The sequence below is a fragment of the Trichosurus vulpecula genome, chromosome 7, assembly GCF_011100635.1.
Source record: "Trichosurus vulpecula isolate mTriVul1 chromosome 7, mTriVul1.pri, whole genome shotgun sequence".
Lineage (NCBI taxonomy): Eukaryota > Metazoa > Chordata > Mammalia > Diprotodontia > Phalangeridae > Trichosurus > Trichosurus vulpecula.
This window is the reverse complement of record NC_050579.1, coordinates 228,190,633-228,209,255: the sequence shown is the minus strand read 5'-3', so window position 1 is coordinate 228,209,255 and position 18,623 is coordinate 228,190,633. Positions and strand designations below refer to the sequence as shown.

The window sequence follows — 18,623 nt, the reverse complement described above, 5'->3', positions numbered from 1 at the left end:
TTAGCAAAGAAGTACTATGGTGGAGTGAAAAGAGTGCTGAATTAGGAGTCAGAAGTTCTGGGTTCATAGTCCAATTCTGCCACTGACTATCTGTGTGATTTGGGGTAAGTCACTTAAACTTCCCTGGGGACTCAGCTTCCTCATCTGTAAGATGAGGGGGTTGGACTAAATGACCTGAAAGGTCTTTTCTTCATCAATGACCATGAACTAAAGGCAGGAGTTCTCGACAGCAAAGAGTGAGAGTTGGAGACATTTTCGTAGGACTGTGTTGAGATGTCAAAAACAAATTGGACTTATGGCACCCAAAGTCATCAAACTGTACTTCCGCATTTTGTGTTACATAGTTTTTAAGGAAGAAATGAAAAGTTCCAGCAGTCCAATTCCTGCTAGGCTGTTTCCATATCAAATGACAAATAATACAGTGGAAAAGCTCACTAGATCTATAGTCAAAGGGCTCATGTCCCATTTACTACTTGTATGACCCTGCTGAAATAATTTAACCCTTCTGGGCCTCAGTTTCCTCATTTGTAAAATGAAAGAGTTGGACTAGATGACCTTGGAGATCCCTTCAAGCTACATGGATGGCAGTGGCTAGAGAGCAGTGGATAGGGAGCTGGGCCTGAGTTCAAATCCAGCCTCAAGCTCTTATTAGACCATGGGCAAGTCTCTTTGCCTCAGTTTCCCCATTTGGAAAATATGAGTAGTAATAGTACCTACTTCTCAGGATTATTGGAGGGATCAAATGAGATAATATTTAGAAACTGGTTAGCATGGTGCCTGTTACATGTTGTTACTTAGTTGTTTTCATCATACCCAACTCTTCAAGACCCTGTTTGGGGTTTTCTTGGCTAAGATACTGGAGTAGTTTGCCATTTCCTTCCCCAGTTCATTTTATGGGCTAGGAAACTGAGGCAAGCAGGGTTAAGTGACTTGCCAAGGGCCACACAGCTAGTAAATGTCTGAGATGGGATTTGAAATCAGCCCTTTCTAACCCTAGACCCAGCTACTGCCACATCCATCTATGCTTAACTTCCTGGATAATTACTTATCAATAGGAAGGAGTTTCAATATGTGAGTCCCTTCCATCAGGCATTTATATTTTAGACTATTGTCCCTAATTGTTGAAAGACTTTATTTCTGTTATGAAAGAAATTCCAGGCGGCATGATCACATAAGGATGCTTGATCATTAGGGAAACTTTCACACTTCCAGTGAAATCACATTATTCACCAAGGTAGCTATGGAGGTAAATCCCATTTAGTCTTTCTAGGGTACTTGAAAAGAGTAGGGCCAGATGAAATGTACGCTGATTTCTCCCCAGTCAGAGCTTTCTCATCTTCACTGGGGAAGTGTAGAAATCTTCCCAGCTGTAGCTGCTGATGGCCAATTAATTCCCAAGAGCCATAGAAGCTAAAAAGAATGTACACCATTTTCTCAACTTTTTGTGGCTTCAGATCTGGAACCTGGACTGAGCCCTGCCTGAAGTCCACTTGACCATCCCTCTCCTTCTAGGCCCTTCTCCAGACTCATCTCCTCCCTTCTAGCTGGGTTTATCATTATTCAGTTGTTCTTCAGTCATGTCTGACTCTTTATGACCCCTTTTTGGGGTTTTCTTGGCAATGAAAGTAGTACGGTTTGCCATTTCTTTCTCCAGCTTATTTTACAGATAAGGAAACTGAGGCAAACAAGGTCAAGTGACATGCCTAGGGTCATACAGGTTAGTGTCTGAGGTGGAATTTGAACTCAGGTCTTCCTGACCCTAGGCCCAGGGCTTTATCCACAAGCTGCCCCATAGTAAAGTAGCTTAATAAATAGTAGGCATTTAATAAATGCTTGTTGATTATAAGATCCATGAGGACAAGGACTGTCTTTTGCCTCCTTTTGCATCCCCAGTGTTTAGCACAGTGCCTGGCACGCAGCAGGCATTTAATAAATGCTTGTTCCCTTCCTCCTCCCCTCCCTACCCCCATCACACCTAGACCAGATTACAGCAGCTCCTCAGGAACCAAATCCTCCTGCTGATCAGCCCTAAAGCATGACCTGCAATGTTGCTGAACCCACTCACTCTTTCACATGTGGCCCCATCCTTTCCAATCCCAAGGCAGTTATATTTTTTCCTTTTGGAAATGCTTTAGTTATGGTTGGTATTTTTCTTTTTACATCACCATCACTTCCCACTTTCTTTGTCTACTCCCACTAGAATCCCCACTCACAACAAATAAGTGTACTCAAGTGAAGCTGATGGTAAAGTGAAGCTAACTTTAGAGGCTGGGTGGAACATCAGATAGAGCCCTGGGCCCAGAGTCAGGAATTCCTGTTTAAATTCCACATCTGACACTGATTGGCTGTGTGACCCTGGGCAAGTCACCTAAGCTCTTTAGCAATTCCATTGGGCTTTTTTCCCCACTGTAATAGATTGTGAACTGCACCGATGGAGAGAATCACCACACTGAAGAAATCACAGAACCGTTGTATTTTCAGAGATTTGAAACTTAAAGAGAAAAATGAAAATAATTTTTTGAAACTGGCCTCTACTGAATTGGCTAGCTCAAACCTGCCCCTGAGGTTTGAGTCGAGGCCAAATACCTAAGAATCTATGATTCCATTCTCTCTCTCATTCTATAGGTCTGTGGGATAAGGTTTCATTAACTTGTAGTTTGCTAATTCTGGTCATTGGATTTTTATTTTTTCTGATGCACGAAAGGCTTTTGTTGGGTCATATTCTTTGTCTATACATGTGAGCAGAAAAACTGAGGGATATTACACTGCAACAAAAATTATTTTGAGATCCTCCAATATGTAAGGCACTGTGTATGTAGCAGGGTAAATCCAGGTTGAATATGCACTTTTTTCTGTAATAAGCCTTTTTAAAATTTGAAATTATTTTTTCATTTTGTTCCATTTTCATTTTTTCAATTCAGAACATTAATTTTCAAAAAATGAATTCTACTCATTTTTAAAAATTTCCTTTTTTCAAGTAAATCAGGACTAAGTGACTTGCCCAGGGTCATACAGCTAGTATCAAGTGTCTGAGGCTGGATTTGAACTCAGCTCCTTCTGACTCCAGGGGAAGTGCTCTATCCATGGTGCCACTTACCTGTGCCTCCTTTTTTTATTCATTTCAACCTATGATCTCATAAGATCATAGATTTAGCCTGTAGAAGTCAACTAGTATAACCCTTTTATAACCTGTGCCTCCTTTTTTTTTCATTTCAACCTATGATCTCATAAGATCATAGATTTAGCCTGTAGAAGTCAGCTAGTATAACCCTTTTATTGAAGTGATGCTGAGTAGCCAAATGACTTTACAAATCAGTAATTCCATATTCCCTTTGTCCTTTTGGGCTTCCATGATAGTAGCCTGACTCCTTTTTCTTTGGGTATGGGGACAATCTGTTTGGCTTTCTTTGTTCTAAACATTTACTATGTCTATAAAGACGGGGTTAACCCAGGCATTTGTGTGTGTGTTTTGGGATTGCATTTGAGAGGAGACAATTGAGGAGGAGTATCCCAGGAGAGATAAACTGATAAACTGATAAAACTGAGGTGGCCACGGAGTGCTGTCTCTGGCTGGGGGCTCAGAGCTTAAGGGGGAGGGGAGGTAGAGAATTAGAGATTCCTTTTGTCCTGTCTCCCAGAGAGAGAATGTTGTTGTTCATCCTGTTTTCAAAGAGGACCGATGCTGTCTTGACCTGCTCATGAACTTGCTTTAACTAAGGCAGAGCTGCACAAAGTCCTTGAGCTCACTCTCTCTTCCAGAGTCAGCCAAGTCCAGGGACAAGTGTGATAGGTGATCAATTAGAACCCTATTTTATTCCAATCAGTATTAATCAGTTTCATATACTCCATAGGGGTAGTGATCATAAGGTCTGTGTAGGAGGCCTCACACTTTAATGCAACGTTCACCACATTTACCAGTTAAGAAGTGCACCTGCACAACCACAAGAATGATCACAAAGTTATCTCCATCCTGTTTTGCTATGTGTCCACATCCAAGCCTAACACGGGTGGCCAATTTCTTTTTGTACCTCCACCCGCTCTCGGCCAACATGAGCAGGCGACCATCTTATGAACCCATCTTGTGACCACTCATCCTGATGCATCATTTCTGGCTCTCCTGGAGAGTCAAAATCAAAATCTACCAACCAATAAGATTTTGAAATTTACCACACCCCTTTTGCATGTTTGGGTATCAAATCCAAAAAAAGTAAGACCTGGGGAAAAGAGGCATCTCAGATCCTGAGGAAGATCTCAGGTCCATGTCATTGGAGGGAGCCATGGACCCTTTAGTAAAGTGCTGTTGGCTTGGAGCTTGACCTCTGATTTTTTTCTGGCAGATGGGACCATCTTGGACCCCACACAAGACAAAAATCAGGATGACTGGCAATGGCCCAGGAAGCAAAGGATGACATTGGTGTCTTTAATGGCCCACCAAGCTCTAAGTGCTGTTGCCTTGATGGCCATTGGAACAAACTGTTCTTATCTGTCCATTCCACCTGGAGAAGTCTTCACAGGCTTGGGGTAGACACCTCCTAGCTTACTAATGCCTGTGAGCATTTGTACTGGCAGCCTATTCCTCCCTACTCCCTCTCCTTTCATTAATTCAGTAGTAGAGTGGACTGGGAAGATGAAATAAGACTAAACAACTTGGCTTATCACTCTACCCTACCACTTAAAACTTACTTTGGGTTTATAAGATTGAATTTTAATTAGTGACACTGAAACTTTAAGCCTCCTTTGACTCCGCCTCCAAGTGTTCCTAAGATTCTTTTTAGTTTATCTTGCAATGAGTTCTGACAAAACGGTACACAATAGGTTATCTACTTGGAGAAGTAAAAGCACTGATATTCTCCAGAAAATACATCTTTTAGTTTACAAGACAAGGGCGATTTTAAAGGGGGGAAATTTTCAAAGTTAACCTTCAGGTGTTTCCTTGATTGTATTAAAACTGATCTTTTTTAAAAGTAAAATAAAACCATGATTAAATAGTGTCATGAGGAAAAAGGAATAGGGTATTTTGTTTAATTGACATTTCTCATTAACTAGGAACTAAACAAACTTTTTTTTCTGTGGTTTTGTTTTTCAATGAAAATCTTTCTAAAATATGGGCAGATTGCTGTCCTGCCTAAATTCAGTGGCATGAAGATAACTGAACATTACTTCTTTTGTTGAGGATCCTGAAGACTATCAGGACAGGTGTAAAAGGTTTGCATCTAAAAGGAACCAAATGCAACAGCTAGTAAGGTTGTGGTTTTTTTTTAAAGAAATTGTTGGTATCATCTTGTTTTCACATTATTTTCAGTTTTGTTACAAATGGTCCTACTTTCCTGGAAAATTTAAATTAATGAAAGAGAGAGAGCATAACAGCTGAAAAAGAATGCAATTTGGAAACAGACGACCCAAGTCTGAATGCTGACTCTATCACCTATTGCCTGTGTGATCTCTGGTAAGTCATTTAACCTCTTGTTTTCAATTTCAACATTGATAAAATGAAGAGGCTATACAGACTCAGTGCTCTAATAAGGTCTATTTTGCTCTAAACATGTAATAAAAATTTTTTAACTCTATGACTCTAAGTAAGGTAAAGTTCTAATCAAACTAAGTTTTACTATAAGCAATGTGAAGATTAGGTTTTTCTGATTACAAGATCTATAGGGAAGCGTTGTAGTTACTAGTTACTGAATCTAGAAATGCTGCATGAGGACAGCCTACTATTTTTGTGGGCACTACTAAAAGTCATATAACACCAGACCAGAGTGTTTAACAAGCAGGCCTTTTTCCAAATTGAATATCTTCTTTATAGCTTCAAGTCCTGCATCATCCATTGGTGGCTTTCTTTGACTACCAGGCTGAAGGAATTTCTGAATCCTTGGGAGTTTGCTGACTCTAGATTTGAACTCCTAAAATGAAAAAAAAAAAAGATACCACCTGTAAATGAAGCAATTAGCCTTGCACACTGGAGTAGGGCCCCAGGGTTGCTCTAAGACCATTTGGAAGCTGTTTCAACCTGAGGGAAAGCTGTGGCAAACATTTTCACCCTATGGGCAGTGACATTTGAAAGTCTCCAGGAACTACCTGTTCTGGCCCTTGTTTTTCAGATATTATATCATATCATATCAAGTAATATTACATCATACGGAGTAATATAATAAACATATGAAGAAACACCTTCTTTTCAAAATGTATAAAGGTTTACTTCCTCAATTGCTGGAAAGGCCGTGAGCTCTGGGCTCACTAATGGTCTTTATGCCTACCATCTGAAAGACATCCAGCTAAGATCAGAGAGCCTCATCATCTGAAAAGTGGACAGCAGATTTCTGGTTTGGATCATGAAGACTATCAAAGGATTTGTGCCGCCGGAGGAAAAGTACAGAGAGGAAATTCCAGCCCTTTTAAACAAGCATGTATTGATCACTTACTAATATGCCAGGCACCGTGCTGAGCTCTGGAGATACAAAGAAAAAGCAAAAACTATCCCTGCCTGAAGGGAGCTTACATTCTAATGGAGAAGAGGACATGTACATCAATAGATATTTACTATATATGTATATATATATATATATACATATATATATATATACACACACATATATATATAGTGAAACACACACACACACACACACACACACACATATATATATACATACATATATATATATATATGTATATATATATATATACACATATATATATATATAGTGAACACTTTTTTTTTTGAAGGGGAAGGCAGGGCAATGGGGGTTAAGTGACTTGCCCAAGGTCACACAGCTAGTAAGTATGTCTGAGGCCAGATTTGAAGTCAGGTCCTCCTGACTCCAGGGCCGGTGCTCTACTCACTGTGCCACCTAGCTGCCCCAAGTGAACGCTTTTGATGGAATTACCTGCAGTTTAGGGAATGCCGAGAGAACACCAGACTTGCATTCTTCAACCATTAAGATGAGTTCAAGTAGATGCACATCTGCCCAGCTCAGCTGGTTGCCAACAAGGTAATTCTCCCCATGGTCTCTTAATGCCTGTAGGAAAAATGACAAGGAGAGAAGGAGAGAATTTGTGGGAACAAAGGGCACAGTACTTGAAGACAATGTATTATTTGAAGACAGGACATTTTCTCTGGCCATCCTCCATGCCTGGAAAAAGCTCCCCTTTCTGCTCTAACAACTGACCTCCCTGACTTCCTTCAAGTCCCAACTACAATTCCATCTTCTACAGGAAGTCTTCCCAAACCCCTCTTAATTCCAGTGCTTTCTCTTTTAATTATTTCCTATTTATCCTTTGGGCAGCTAGGTAAAGCACTGGATAGAGAGCCAAGTAAAACCTGAGTTCACATCTGGCCTCAGACACTTAGTAGCTGTGTGACCCTGGGCAAGTCACTTCACCCTGTTTGCCTCAGTTTCCTCATCTGTCAAATGAGCTGGAGAAGGAAATGGTAAAACACACCAGTATCTTTGTCAAGAAAACCCCAAGTGGAATATGACCGAACAATAAAATTTATCCTGAACATAGCTTGCTTTGTATATATTTGTTAGGAAACCTGCATTCTTTTTGTGACTGTATTAGGCACTAGCTCTGTGATCTTGAAAAATTTTCAAGGCCTGAGTTTCCTCATCTGTAAACAGAGTTGGCTGAAGTACTACTCCTTTCTCCTACATCAGTTGCTTCATGGTGCTGTAGTGCTTAGCATGTACAGCCAATCCATGCTTCAGGTGATTCTTCCCCAATGGGCCTTGGAGCCTTTCCTGAGAAGACCTTAACTTAGGCCTGTGATATCCCTGTTGTGGGGGAAGGTCTAACCCCTTTGACCACAGTATCTTTTTCAACCTTGATCAGACACTTCAGTTCATCCACTCTAAATACTCTGCCCATTGTGGTTCAGACTATTTAAGCTCCAAGTCAAAGCTGCCCAAGGCAGTTAGGAAGTAAGGCGGATAGAAGACAGGGTCTGAAGCGAAAACCAGAGTTCAAATTCAGTCTGTGACACTAACGGTTGTGACCTTGAGCAAGTCACTTAACCTCTGTATGCCTCAATTTCTTCAGCTGAAAACCCTACCTCCAAAGGTTATTTTATCAAATGAGAAAATATTTACAAAGTACATAGCACAGTGCCTGGCACATAGGTGATGCTTAATAAATGCTTATTTCCTTCCTTTCTTTCTCAGTGCGCATTACTCCATGTTAGAGAGAGAAATACTGAGTTACAGAAGAAATTTTTTAAAAAACAGTTCTTTTTTCCCACCCTTACTCCCTCCCTTTCCTTCCTTTCTTCCTACCTCCCTCCATTCCTCCCTTCATCCCTTTCTTTTCTTCTTTCCTTTTCCTCCCTCCCTTCCTTCTTCAGAGGGATGCTGAGGAATTGGTATCCAAGTAATCTCTTAATTTCAGATCACATCAGAATTATTGAATGAGTAATTATTTCTCACAAATTACAGAAAACCGATAGGGTGTTGTCTCTCTACTCATACCTTTCAGTGATCACCTCATATTTACCCCAAATCTTTTATAATATTCTTCAATACTTTTATAATGACCTTATTTTTATGGCCAAATTCTATTACTATGATTAAAAATGCTCTAGAAGTTTTTCTGGGTACGCTAAATGCACTAAATGCCTCAACTCTGACCTCCATTTTGTTCAAATTCTATTTAAAAGTGTATTCAGCAAAGCACTAGTGCCAATGCAAACAAAATACATATAGTAGTGTGTAGCAATGAAAACTAAAAAGCACACACACACACACAAAAGCAATAATATATTATACAACAGGCATCAGCAATAAATTCAGGGTCACATGCAATTCGACAACTGTAATCAATAAAACAGAACTCCAAGCGTTACTAACAATAGTCAATACCCTTGTAGGCAATAACCCACAGGCAGTCTTGTTGCATGATACATTTGGAATCCTACAGGAATCCCTGGGTTAGCCATAAAAGTGGATATCAAAAGAGAACAAAACCCAGCAAACCTGGGACACAGGGACGGACACTTCCAGTGAAGAAAGGGGGGGGGGGGAACTGAGTTTTTTAAAAAAGAAAAATAATTACTTTTTGATGAAATGAAAGATATTTCAGCCAAAAAGAAACATTTTTAAGCTCAAAGAAACTCACAAAATTTCAAAAATAAAATTTACAAATCCCAAGGACAAGCTAAGGTCTCTTCTACCTGTGGCAATCAGTAAAACACATGACTTATCTTAGCCTGATTTCACTTTTTCCCCCCATTGTCCTTTACCCATATTAAGAGACCAATGGGACCATCTATTCACCACACATTCAGGTTGTGTTGACTATATGGAGACAGTGCTGTTTCTAACATCCTTTGTTAATGTAACATCTTTTTTAAACCAAGGACTAAACCCCCAAATATTTCTAAAGATATTTCCCTACAATGGATTCTGTGAATTAGCAGTCACAGTCCATCAAAACTGCCTGACCCCATGGATAGATATCTTTTCCGCTGTGATAGAGAACTAGGCAATTTGCATAGTTTTGGCCATTGTCTGACAGACCTATTCATTAAATGTCTCCTCCATGTGAGGCAGTGCTTATAGCAATGGCCAAAACCAACCTAGTCTCTGCCATCCAGGAAACAATAACCTAGCAGGAGGAGGATACTAAAATGTACACAGACAAATGTAATGTAAGCTAAGTGTGACACACAGAGACACAAAAGAATATCTGTGCAAAACATTCATGTTATTTAATTTTAAGGGGCTACCTATCTTATCTAGTTCCAGCCCTTTATGAATTCATAGGATCATAGATTATAAAGCTGAAGTGCCCTTAGGAGTCATTAAGTTCAAGTTCTTTATTTTACAGATGAAGAAACTGAGGCCCACATAGGCCAAGGGACTTCCCCAAGGTCACACAGCTGGTACGTGTCTGAGGCAGGATTTGAACCAAGGTCTTCCTGATTCCAAGTCTATCGCTGTATTTACATGCTGCTGCCTTACTTCATAAAGCTTAGGAAACTGAGGTCCAGGGTTAGTAAGTGATGTGCCCACATTTCCAAAAGTAAAAAGTAGCAGAGGCAGGATCTGAACTCATCCTCTGTCTACAGAGCCAATGGTCTTTCTTCTGTACCATGGGGCCTCTAATGTTTCTGCATTTTGACTCATTTGCTCAGAATGGAGGAGAGAAAGTGCTTGCAATTTCAGTGAATATGCAGGCAGATCACACTCTGCCTCACTGTTCTGTACCTTCTCATACACTGGGAAGAATCTTTGAGTGGCTTTCTCAGCGACGATGCTAAGATTCTTCTCCTGATCTTCAGGCAAAGCAAATGGGAGTAACATAATAATGTCGTACAGATCTCTCATTCCTTCCACATACATGTCAATGCTGGAAAAGGAAAGAGGCGCCAACAAAAATAGGATTACTAACTTATTCTATTATTGAGACTGCAATCAAATAACATATTTAAAATGCTTTGCAAGCTTCAAAGCTCTTTTTATACATGTCATTAAATACAGGAGCAAATAAAATATTGGATGGGAAACTGATTTTTTAAAAGTTTAAAGTTGTTCAGTCATTTCAGTTGGGTCTGACTCTTCATGACCTCATATGGGGTTTTCTTGGCAAAGATACTGGAGAGGTTTGTCATTTGTTTCTTCAGCTCACTTTACATTTGAGGAAACTGAGGCAAATAGGGTTAAGTGACTTGCCCAGGGTTACACAACTAGTAAGTATGTGAGGCCCAGTTTGAACTCAGGAAGATGAGTCTTCCTGACTCCAGGCCCAGCAGTCTATCCACTAAGCTACCTAGCTGCCCACAGCAGCACATAGTAGGCACTTCATAAATACTTGTTGATGGACTGATTCATCCAATATGGGTGGCATGGCCTCTCCATGATGAATTTAGTAAACACAGAAGCCAATTTCTAAAACATCTCCACTTTCATTAAATTAATGGTGAATTTTTGTATTGTTTTAAACTCATACATTTATAAATCGTTAGAAAATTGATGTTAAAATTATAGTTATCCTGGTTTGAGATCCAAAGCCAGTATTTCTTCTCTTCTGAACAAATTTTCATCTATGTATCCATCTGTGAGTGGGCCAGTTCATTACAAGACTTAACAAATTAGTAGAGAAGTATTCCCAGCATGCCTGTAAAATTAAGACTGAGTTCCATAAACATTCCATTAGATCATAAGCTCTTTGGAACTGTCTTTTGCCTCTTTTTGTATCTTCAACATTAGCACAGTGCCTGTCACATAGTAGGCACTTAATCGATACTGACTGATTGATAAGCAGCCTACAGAAGCCAGGATCATTACTTTTAACAACATTCTACTAAGCAGTTAGAGATTTAATTTCTTCCTTTGCCCACATTCTGATAAAACCATCTACTAGAGATATATTTACAACAGGATATCTTGGACTTAGGGCACATGGCAAAGGGAGTTTAAAATTTTACATATTTACTTTCAGAACATGCAGATAAGAACATTCTGGCTTTGTCCATTATGTAAAAGGAGATACTTCCTTAACATAATTTCATTGAGAAGCAGGGGAAATAATAAAGATCTGGCCTTGTAGTCAGGAAGACCTATGGTCAATTTTTGCCTTTGATTCTACTTGGTGGTGTGACCCTGGGCAAATCATTTGTCAGAATCATTGTTAAGTAGAAATATCCTAAAGAAAAAAAAACAGCAAATATGTTGCATTGTAAACATGCAACGATTACTGTACAGGAGTTGCTCCTTCAGGTCCTTCCCATACAAGTTGTATTTTGCAGCTATATATCTCAGGATGGCTCTGGTTTGTACCATCTTCATTCCATCAATTTCCACCATTGGCAATTGTTCATACAGTAGTTTCCCACCTAAAAAAAAGAAAGAGAAGTCAAGTCAGTGGCTTATTTCCCCTCATTAGAGTATGGTCATGGAAGCACAGTTCTGGAACCAGAAGGGACCTCAGCAATTGTCTAGTTTAATTCTTTCTGCAGTAGGGAAATTGAGGCCCAAGAAGGGTGAGGGACTTTCTCAAGGTCACACGGCTAAGTATCAGAAGCAGTATTGTAATCCAGGAGCTGTGACTTTAGAACCAATGCTCTTTCTACCATATCACACCACACTGTGTTCCATGGGAGGTTATTTTCTTTCTAGAGACACTGCCTCCCACCCTGCAAATGGGATTGTGCTTGCTGCCAAATACAGTTGTTCAAGATTGTGAGTGACCGACTCACTCCCTTCCATGTGTTGAGAGACACTGACCTCTTTGTTGCTCCTCAAACAAAACACTTCAGTCTCTGGAGTCCAGACATTTTAACTGTGTGTCCCCCATGCCCAGAATGCTCTGCCTCCTCATCTCTAGCTCCTGTCTCCCCGGCTTCCCTCAAGTCCCAGCCAAAATCCCACCTTCTACAAGAAGCATTTCCTGATCTCCTGTTTAATGCAGTGCCTTCCCTGTGCGAGTTATCTGCGGTTTTCCCTGGATACATCTTGGTTGTTCATAACTGTTTGCTTGTTGTCTCTCCCTCATTAAACTGTGAGCTCCTTGGGAGCAGGGGCTATAGGCTTTTTTTCCCACTGCTTCTACTCTCATTTTTATTTTTTAATTTATTTTGTTCCAAACAAGCATTTCCATAACATAGTAGAATATTAAAAAAAGACGATTGTAAAAATATTTTTTGCCTTTTTTTCCATTCCCAGTGCTTAATAAATACTTCTTGACTCTGAAAGCTACTGCCAGAATTCCATTAATTAACAACAGTAGTTTTGAGAACCTACTATGTGTGTTAGGTGCTTTGGGTGGTATACATGAACACAGGAAGGATCTCCAAGGCTTTATCTATGATCTTGTCTCATAAGGGAACTCCCTGTGTGGGAACATCCACCACCAACCCAAATGATAACTCTCTGTATGGCTTGGTCTATACACTGTCTGTCTGGGTAACCTATGATTCTTGACTAAAAGGAGTCTGCCTTCAAACCTTCTCTCACAATTTGGTGTCTGCTCCCTCCTGCCTCTAGCCTCAAATACAAACTCTCCTTTTTGCATCCTAAGCCCTTCATGGTCTGTTCCAACCTGCCCTTCTAGCTCTTCTTCACACCCCCAGCCTCCCAGACAAACTAGCTTACTTGTTTTTCTGCACACACATTACACCTCCTATCTCCTTAACTTTGTATGGCCTGACTTCCATCCCTGGAGTTCCCTCCCTCTTCACTTTTCCTGATCCCTCAAGCTGTTAGCACCACCTTCCCATGAAATTCCTTTATATTTGAATTAGGTTCTATATTTTACTCATACGGTCAGCTAGGTGGCTTGGTGAATATTGTTGGATTTAGAGTTCCAACCCTGTCTCAGACATCTGCTAGCTGTGTAACCCTGGGCAAGTCACTAAAGCTCTCAGCCTCAGTTTGCTCATCCACGAAATGGGGATGGATGATGACAGCGCCTCCCTCCTGAAGTCATTATGAGGATCAAAGGAGAGAATACTTGTAAAATATTCTGGAAATGTATAAATGGTATGATGATGATGATGATGGTGGTGGTGGTGATGATGATGATGATGATGATGGTGATGGTGATGGTGGTGGTGTTTGTGCACAATGTTTCCCCCTAAAGAATATAAGCTCTTTGAGGCAAGGAACTATTTCATTTTTTTCATCTTTGCATCTAGCACCTGGTACATAGTAAGTACTTAATAAATGTTTGTCGATCAATTAATTGATCCACCCTTACCCCCTTTCTTTAGCTCCCACTGCCATACCCTAGGCCAGGGTCTCATCACCTCCTACCCAGATTCTTTCACTGTGTCTCATGGGTCTCCATACCTCCAGTCTAGGTCTGTTCCAAATCAGACCTTCATAACTAGTCTTCCTGAAACACAGCAATTATCAAGATACTTCTTTGCCCACACAAAAAAACCTTCCACTAATTCCCACCTATCTACTCTTTCCTCCCATTCAAGCTCCCCTATGACCTGACTCCAACCTAACCTTTCCTGTCCTATATCTCGAAACTCTATTTCCCCCATGATTCCTCCATAGAAGGCAGGGACTCTTTGTTTGAGGGGCCAAAAAGCTTTACTTTCTTCCCTGATGTGGTTGTTCTGAAATTCAAACCCTCCCTCTGAGCTACAGAGGAACACACTTGTGTATTGTCCTGTGTCCCCATCCATGTAACACTTTTTCACAACTGTAGAATCAGAGAATTGTAGGGCTCCAAGGGTTCTTAGAGACTTTCTGTGTGTCTTTTCAGGCAAGGCAAAGAGAGTTAATTTGAACTTCATGGAGTAGTACAGCACAACAAGACTGAACTCACCCTTAATTAAATTCTGAAGTTCTTCAGCTGTTTCAAGAAACTCCTCTTCATACTAGAAAAGGAGGAGGACATGTTAGGGTATCAGAGCAATAGAATCAGAGAATGTGAGCATTAGGACAGACCCTAGAGATCACCTAAGGCAACTAGGTGGTATAATGGGTAAAGTACAGAAGTAGGAATCACAAGGACCCGAGTTCAAATCCTGCCTTAGGCATTTACCAGCTGGAAGACCCTGAGCAAGTCACCTAACTTGTCTGGGCCTCAGTTTCCTCATCTGCAAAAATGAGGGCCTTGGACTAAATGATTTCTAAGGTTTCTTCCAGTGCTACATCAATGATTCTGATGTGCTTATCCAACATTTTGCAAACTTTTTGCTCTCAGAGCCCCATTTCATTCTTAAATGTAATATAATTAAGGACCTCCGAGAAGCTTCCGTTTATGTAGCTTCTATCAATATCTGCCATATCAGAAAATAAAAGTGATGAATTTTAAATATATTAATTCATTAAAAACTGACCCAGTACATACTAATATAAATAACATTTTAATGAAAATGTTTGCCGATACAAAAAAATAAGTGAGAAGAGTGGCATTGTTTTGCATATTTTCACAAACCTCTTTAATGTCTAAACTAAGAGAAGTTAACTGGATTCTTCTATCTGCTTCTTCATTCAGTCTGTTGGTAATATGTTGTTGTGGATGAAATATATATGCATATACACATATACACACATGTACTTCCATGCACACACATAAATATATGTACATAAATTCTATATGCATATATGTATACATATAGTCTATATATATATATATACACATATATATCTATATATCCAGCTCCACATGCATATGTAATTGGAAAAGGGAAGACCATTTTAGTAGGTTAATAATATCTTTGTATTATTATGAAAATAGTTTTGATCTTAAAGACCCCCTGAAAGGATCATGGGCAACTTCAGACTATACTTTGAGAACCATTGTTCTAGTCTACCCTCTGCCCCCCCTACTTTTTTTTTAAATTGAAAGATGAGTCTCAGAGAAATGCTTAATAGATTATTAATTACTAGAAGGTAACAATTTGTAGTTTTCCATTTTTGTATCTATCCAGTACCTCGCAGAGTACACTGTACAAGTCAGTACAAAGGATCTATGATTCTGAAAACCGTTATGACTTCTTATGTAAATGCTGTTGCCTGAGGTACAGAGAGGTTGAGATTTACCCAGGATCACATAGCTAATAAGTGTCAGCGGCAAGATTTGACTTCTGGTATTCCCACCTCTAGGCCCAGCATCCTGTAACTACAATCACTACAGGCTACCTTTCTATACCTTTGGGGGATGGCAGAGGGAGGAGGGAGGTGTCCGGACCTATGATTTCATAGATAGGGGACACAGGCTTCCTGCAAAAGTCCTGAGTGACTCCCCAGCAAGATTAAAATGTAATGGGGAAGTGTTTTTATAAATAAAATTAGGTACATAGAAATGGGGGCCACTAAATCATATGCGAGTTTCACACTGCTGATGGAGGGAATTCTTGCTGAGGAAACCCCATCTACCAGGGCAAATCAGTGACTACTCCACAATGTATAGTCTTAGTGTCAAAAGACCTGGCTTCAAAGCCCACCTCTGTAGCTTACTGCTTGAATAACCTTGAGCAAGTCACTTAACTTCTCTGTGCCTCAGTTACCTTATCGAAAAAAGGGGGAATGGGGGAGCCAGGAACTAGATGGCCTCAATATCCTTTCTATATATGATCCCACTATCCTATGACTTACCCAAGGTCACACAGCTAATTAGTGACAGAGCCATGACTACAATCTGAGTCTCCTGACACCCAGACCAGTGTTTTCTACTATGCCACGCTGTCTAGTTAATATGGTGACTATTATTAATCACTATAATTCCTGCTCATAGGCTTATAGATTGAAACACTTAATATGTTTAAATAGCACCTAAATAGTGTGGTGGATGGAGTACAGAGAGCAGTCTTATTTTCAATCCTGTGTTAGCATAGGGTCCTAGGATTAGCAGAACTGAAGGCCCTCAGATCCTAGGAACCACCAGGCAGAGCTGGAAGGGGCACTGGAGGTTATCTCCTCCAATCCACTCATTTGGCAGGAAAGGAAAGTGGAACCCAGAGAAGTGAAGTGACTTACAATATCTGTTAGGAGTGGAGGAAATCATTCCTCACCACCTCAAAGATTAGGACAAATTTTTCCAGCATATCAACCTAAATTATTAATGTTTAAAAGTTTAGAAACTTCATGAAGACTTTATTAAGGCCTTGTATATGATGATTCTGAATCTTTCCCACTGTCTACCCAAGAAAAAAGAAACCAACAAAAATTAAGATGGCTAAAAATCTCTTTAGAAACTAATTCAATCTCTTCCTTGGCATTTTTTAAATTTCCCAAAATGGTGAGCTTTTAAATGAATAACACCAAGCAATAATAGCCAGGCGGTTAATGAAATAAATGGGAATCAGTATCATTCTATGTGTTATGGCACAGAAAAAAACAATTTTTTTAAGGAGTTGCTTCAGGCAAAGATCACAGAAGTTCAACCTAAAAGGGGATCTCATAAATGATCTAATGGCAGCCCCCTATTCTACAAGTGATGAAGCTGAGACTCAAGAGATGCAAGCTAAGGTGCCTAAGGACAGCGAGCTAGCAGGTAGTAGTGCTGCCACTTGGACCCGCATCTGCTGAATCAAGTGCAGTGACCTTTCCATCAGGCTCTGATTCTACTTTCAGAAGGACACTCAATCAACCCTTCATTATCATGATAAACGGATCTTTCTACTTGCTCCTGAGACTCAGTTCACTGTTAAAGAAAAAAGGAAAGATATTGATCACAGTGACTAGACCCCTCTCTGGGAGGGGGTCATTCAGTAAGATCCACGTGACTTCTCCACTAGTAAACATTCACTTCGTCTGAAGGAAAAGACTAAAAGTAAGAAATGAAGCCTCTACCTCCACCCCAGCAGCGGCCAAGAGCCAGCGCACAGATTCCATCCTGCCTCTTCCATCGAAGTAATAAAGTTTGGGCTTCGCAGCCATGACTTCCAATTCCTTGGTTTCTGAAAAACAAGAGAGAGCAAGCTGACCGGGACTTGGAGAAGCAAAGCGTCCTTTTTATAATCTTAACTCCCCTGGGCACACCAAAGTCCAAAACCTAAGGTCCGATGACTCAGCCCGGTGACGGGGGAGGGGAGAAGAGGAAGGAGAGTCACGTGGTCGGCAGGGTTCAGACCTCCCATTTCCCCAAATCTGGGCTGCAGGCAGCTAGGCTCGGATCTATTTAACCGATTGGGGCTCGGATCTATTTACTGTTTGAAATGCATTTGGCAGTTTGGTGAGCAGGCGCTGATCAGCTTAACGCGGTCCCCACTGGATATTTGAAACGTAAAGATGGAGTTCCTTTCTTTGTGTAAGGGATGTCTACTTGGATAATTTTTTATCAATGTAGCAAAGTTGGTCATCTAGCTCTGGTATCGTGTATCCCATATAACTCCCTGTTTTACTCCCGGTATTGTTTGGGGGTGATGCTAGTTATGCAGATATGGAGTTCACTATCAAAACCCAGGAACCGTAAATCAAATAGAAGAGTTTTTATTTATGACGAATACCAAAATAAATCATATCAATGCCTGTGCTTTGATTTATGTAGTAAGATCCCCGGAGAGGAAATTCCCTGTACCAGTAACATCTGCCATTGTCCTGCGGTTTTCAGTCTTGAGAGTTGCCTGCGACCCAGTTCACTCTGAAGCTCTTAGGTTCACCACAATAGGTCCCTGCCCAAACTCCACTTAATGGCTGTATTTTGGGCCCTCCTGGCTTAGAGTGAATGTCAGTGGTCACTGTTTCTCTTTAGAACAGCAGCCCTGAGGGTCTTCCCCCTCAGCTTGAGGTTTTTTTTTCTTTTTTCTTATTAAAGGGCTCATCCCTTGACTCACATCTTGAAGAGGTCTATTAACTGAATGGGTGTTACCTCACTCTAAGTGAGGCCATGAAAAGGCCTGAGCCTAAAAGGGCCTGGGTATCCCATTGCATCCTGGGTCATCTCCAGTCATCCTGATGAATATAAGGCCACTGGATCCAGACAGCTCTGGAGGAGAAAGCGAGGCTGGTGACCTTGCACAGGCCTCCCTCATTCAAATCAAAATCAACTGCAAGTCATGTGGTCACTTCCCTGATGTCATGGTCCTCTTCTAAAAGAAAGGACAAAAATACAACCTGCCTGGGACACAGAGGTTAAGCAACTTGCCCAGGGTCACACAGCCAGTAGGAATCAGAGGCAGAATTAGAAGCCAGGTCTTCCTGAGGCCTAAATGGCTTGTCTATCTACATAGA

The 18,623-nt window shown here is 40.6% G+C and overlaps 1 protein-coding gene across 1 annotated transcript; it reads right to left on the bottom strand.

Moving 5' to 3' along the window:
• Positions 1-3,787: 3,787 nt before the first annotated feature.
• On the bottom strand, positions 3,788-17,473 carry LOC118856663 (glutathione S-transferase-like). The gene is made up of 6 exons (XM_036767078.1): positions 17,244-17,473; positions 14,269-14,320; positions 11,692-11,824; positions 10,197-10,338; positions 6,882-7,013; positions 3,788-5,900 (listed from the first exon to the last, which is right to left on the bottom strand). Exons 1-6 carry the CDS (start codon positions 17,328-17,330, stop codon positions 5,730-5,732), a joined length of 717 nt encoding a protein of 238 aa, XP_036622973.1. The 5' UTR covers positions 17,331-17,473; the 3' UTR covers positions 3,788-5,729.
• Between the last annotated feature and the right edge of the window lie 1,150 nt (positions 17,474-18,623).

Bases quoted from the DNA above. Each gene is read 5' to 3' on its own strand.
- LOC118856663 (XM_036767078.1), bottom strand. From the start codon at position 17,330: ATGGCTGCGAAGCCCAAACTTTATTACTTCGATGGAAGAGGCAGGATG. The intron at 10,339-11,691 runs GTACAGTAATCG...TTCCTTTTCCAG, and splicing joins GACCTGAAGGAGCAACTCCT to CATTGACATGTATGTGGAAG. The intron at 5,901-6,881 runs GTAATTCCATCA...TTTTCATTTTAG, and splicing joins CGGCATTCCCTAAACTGCAG to GAGTTCAAATCTAGAGTCAG.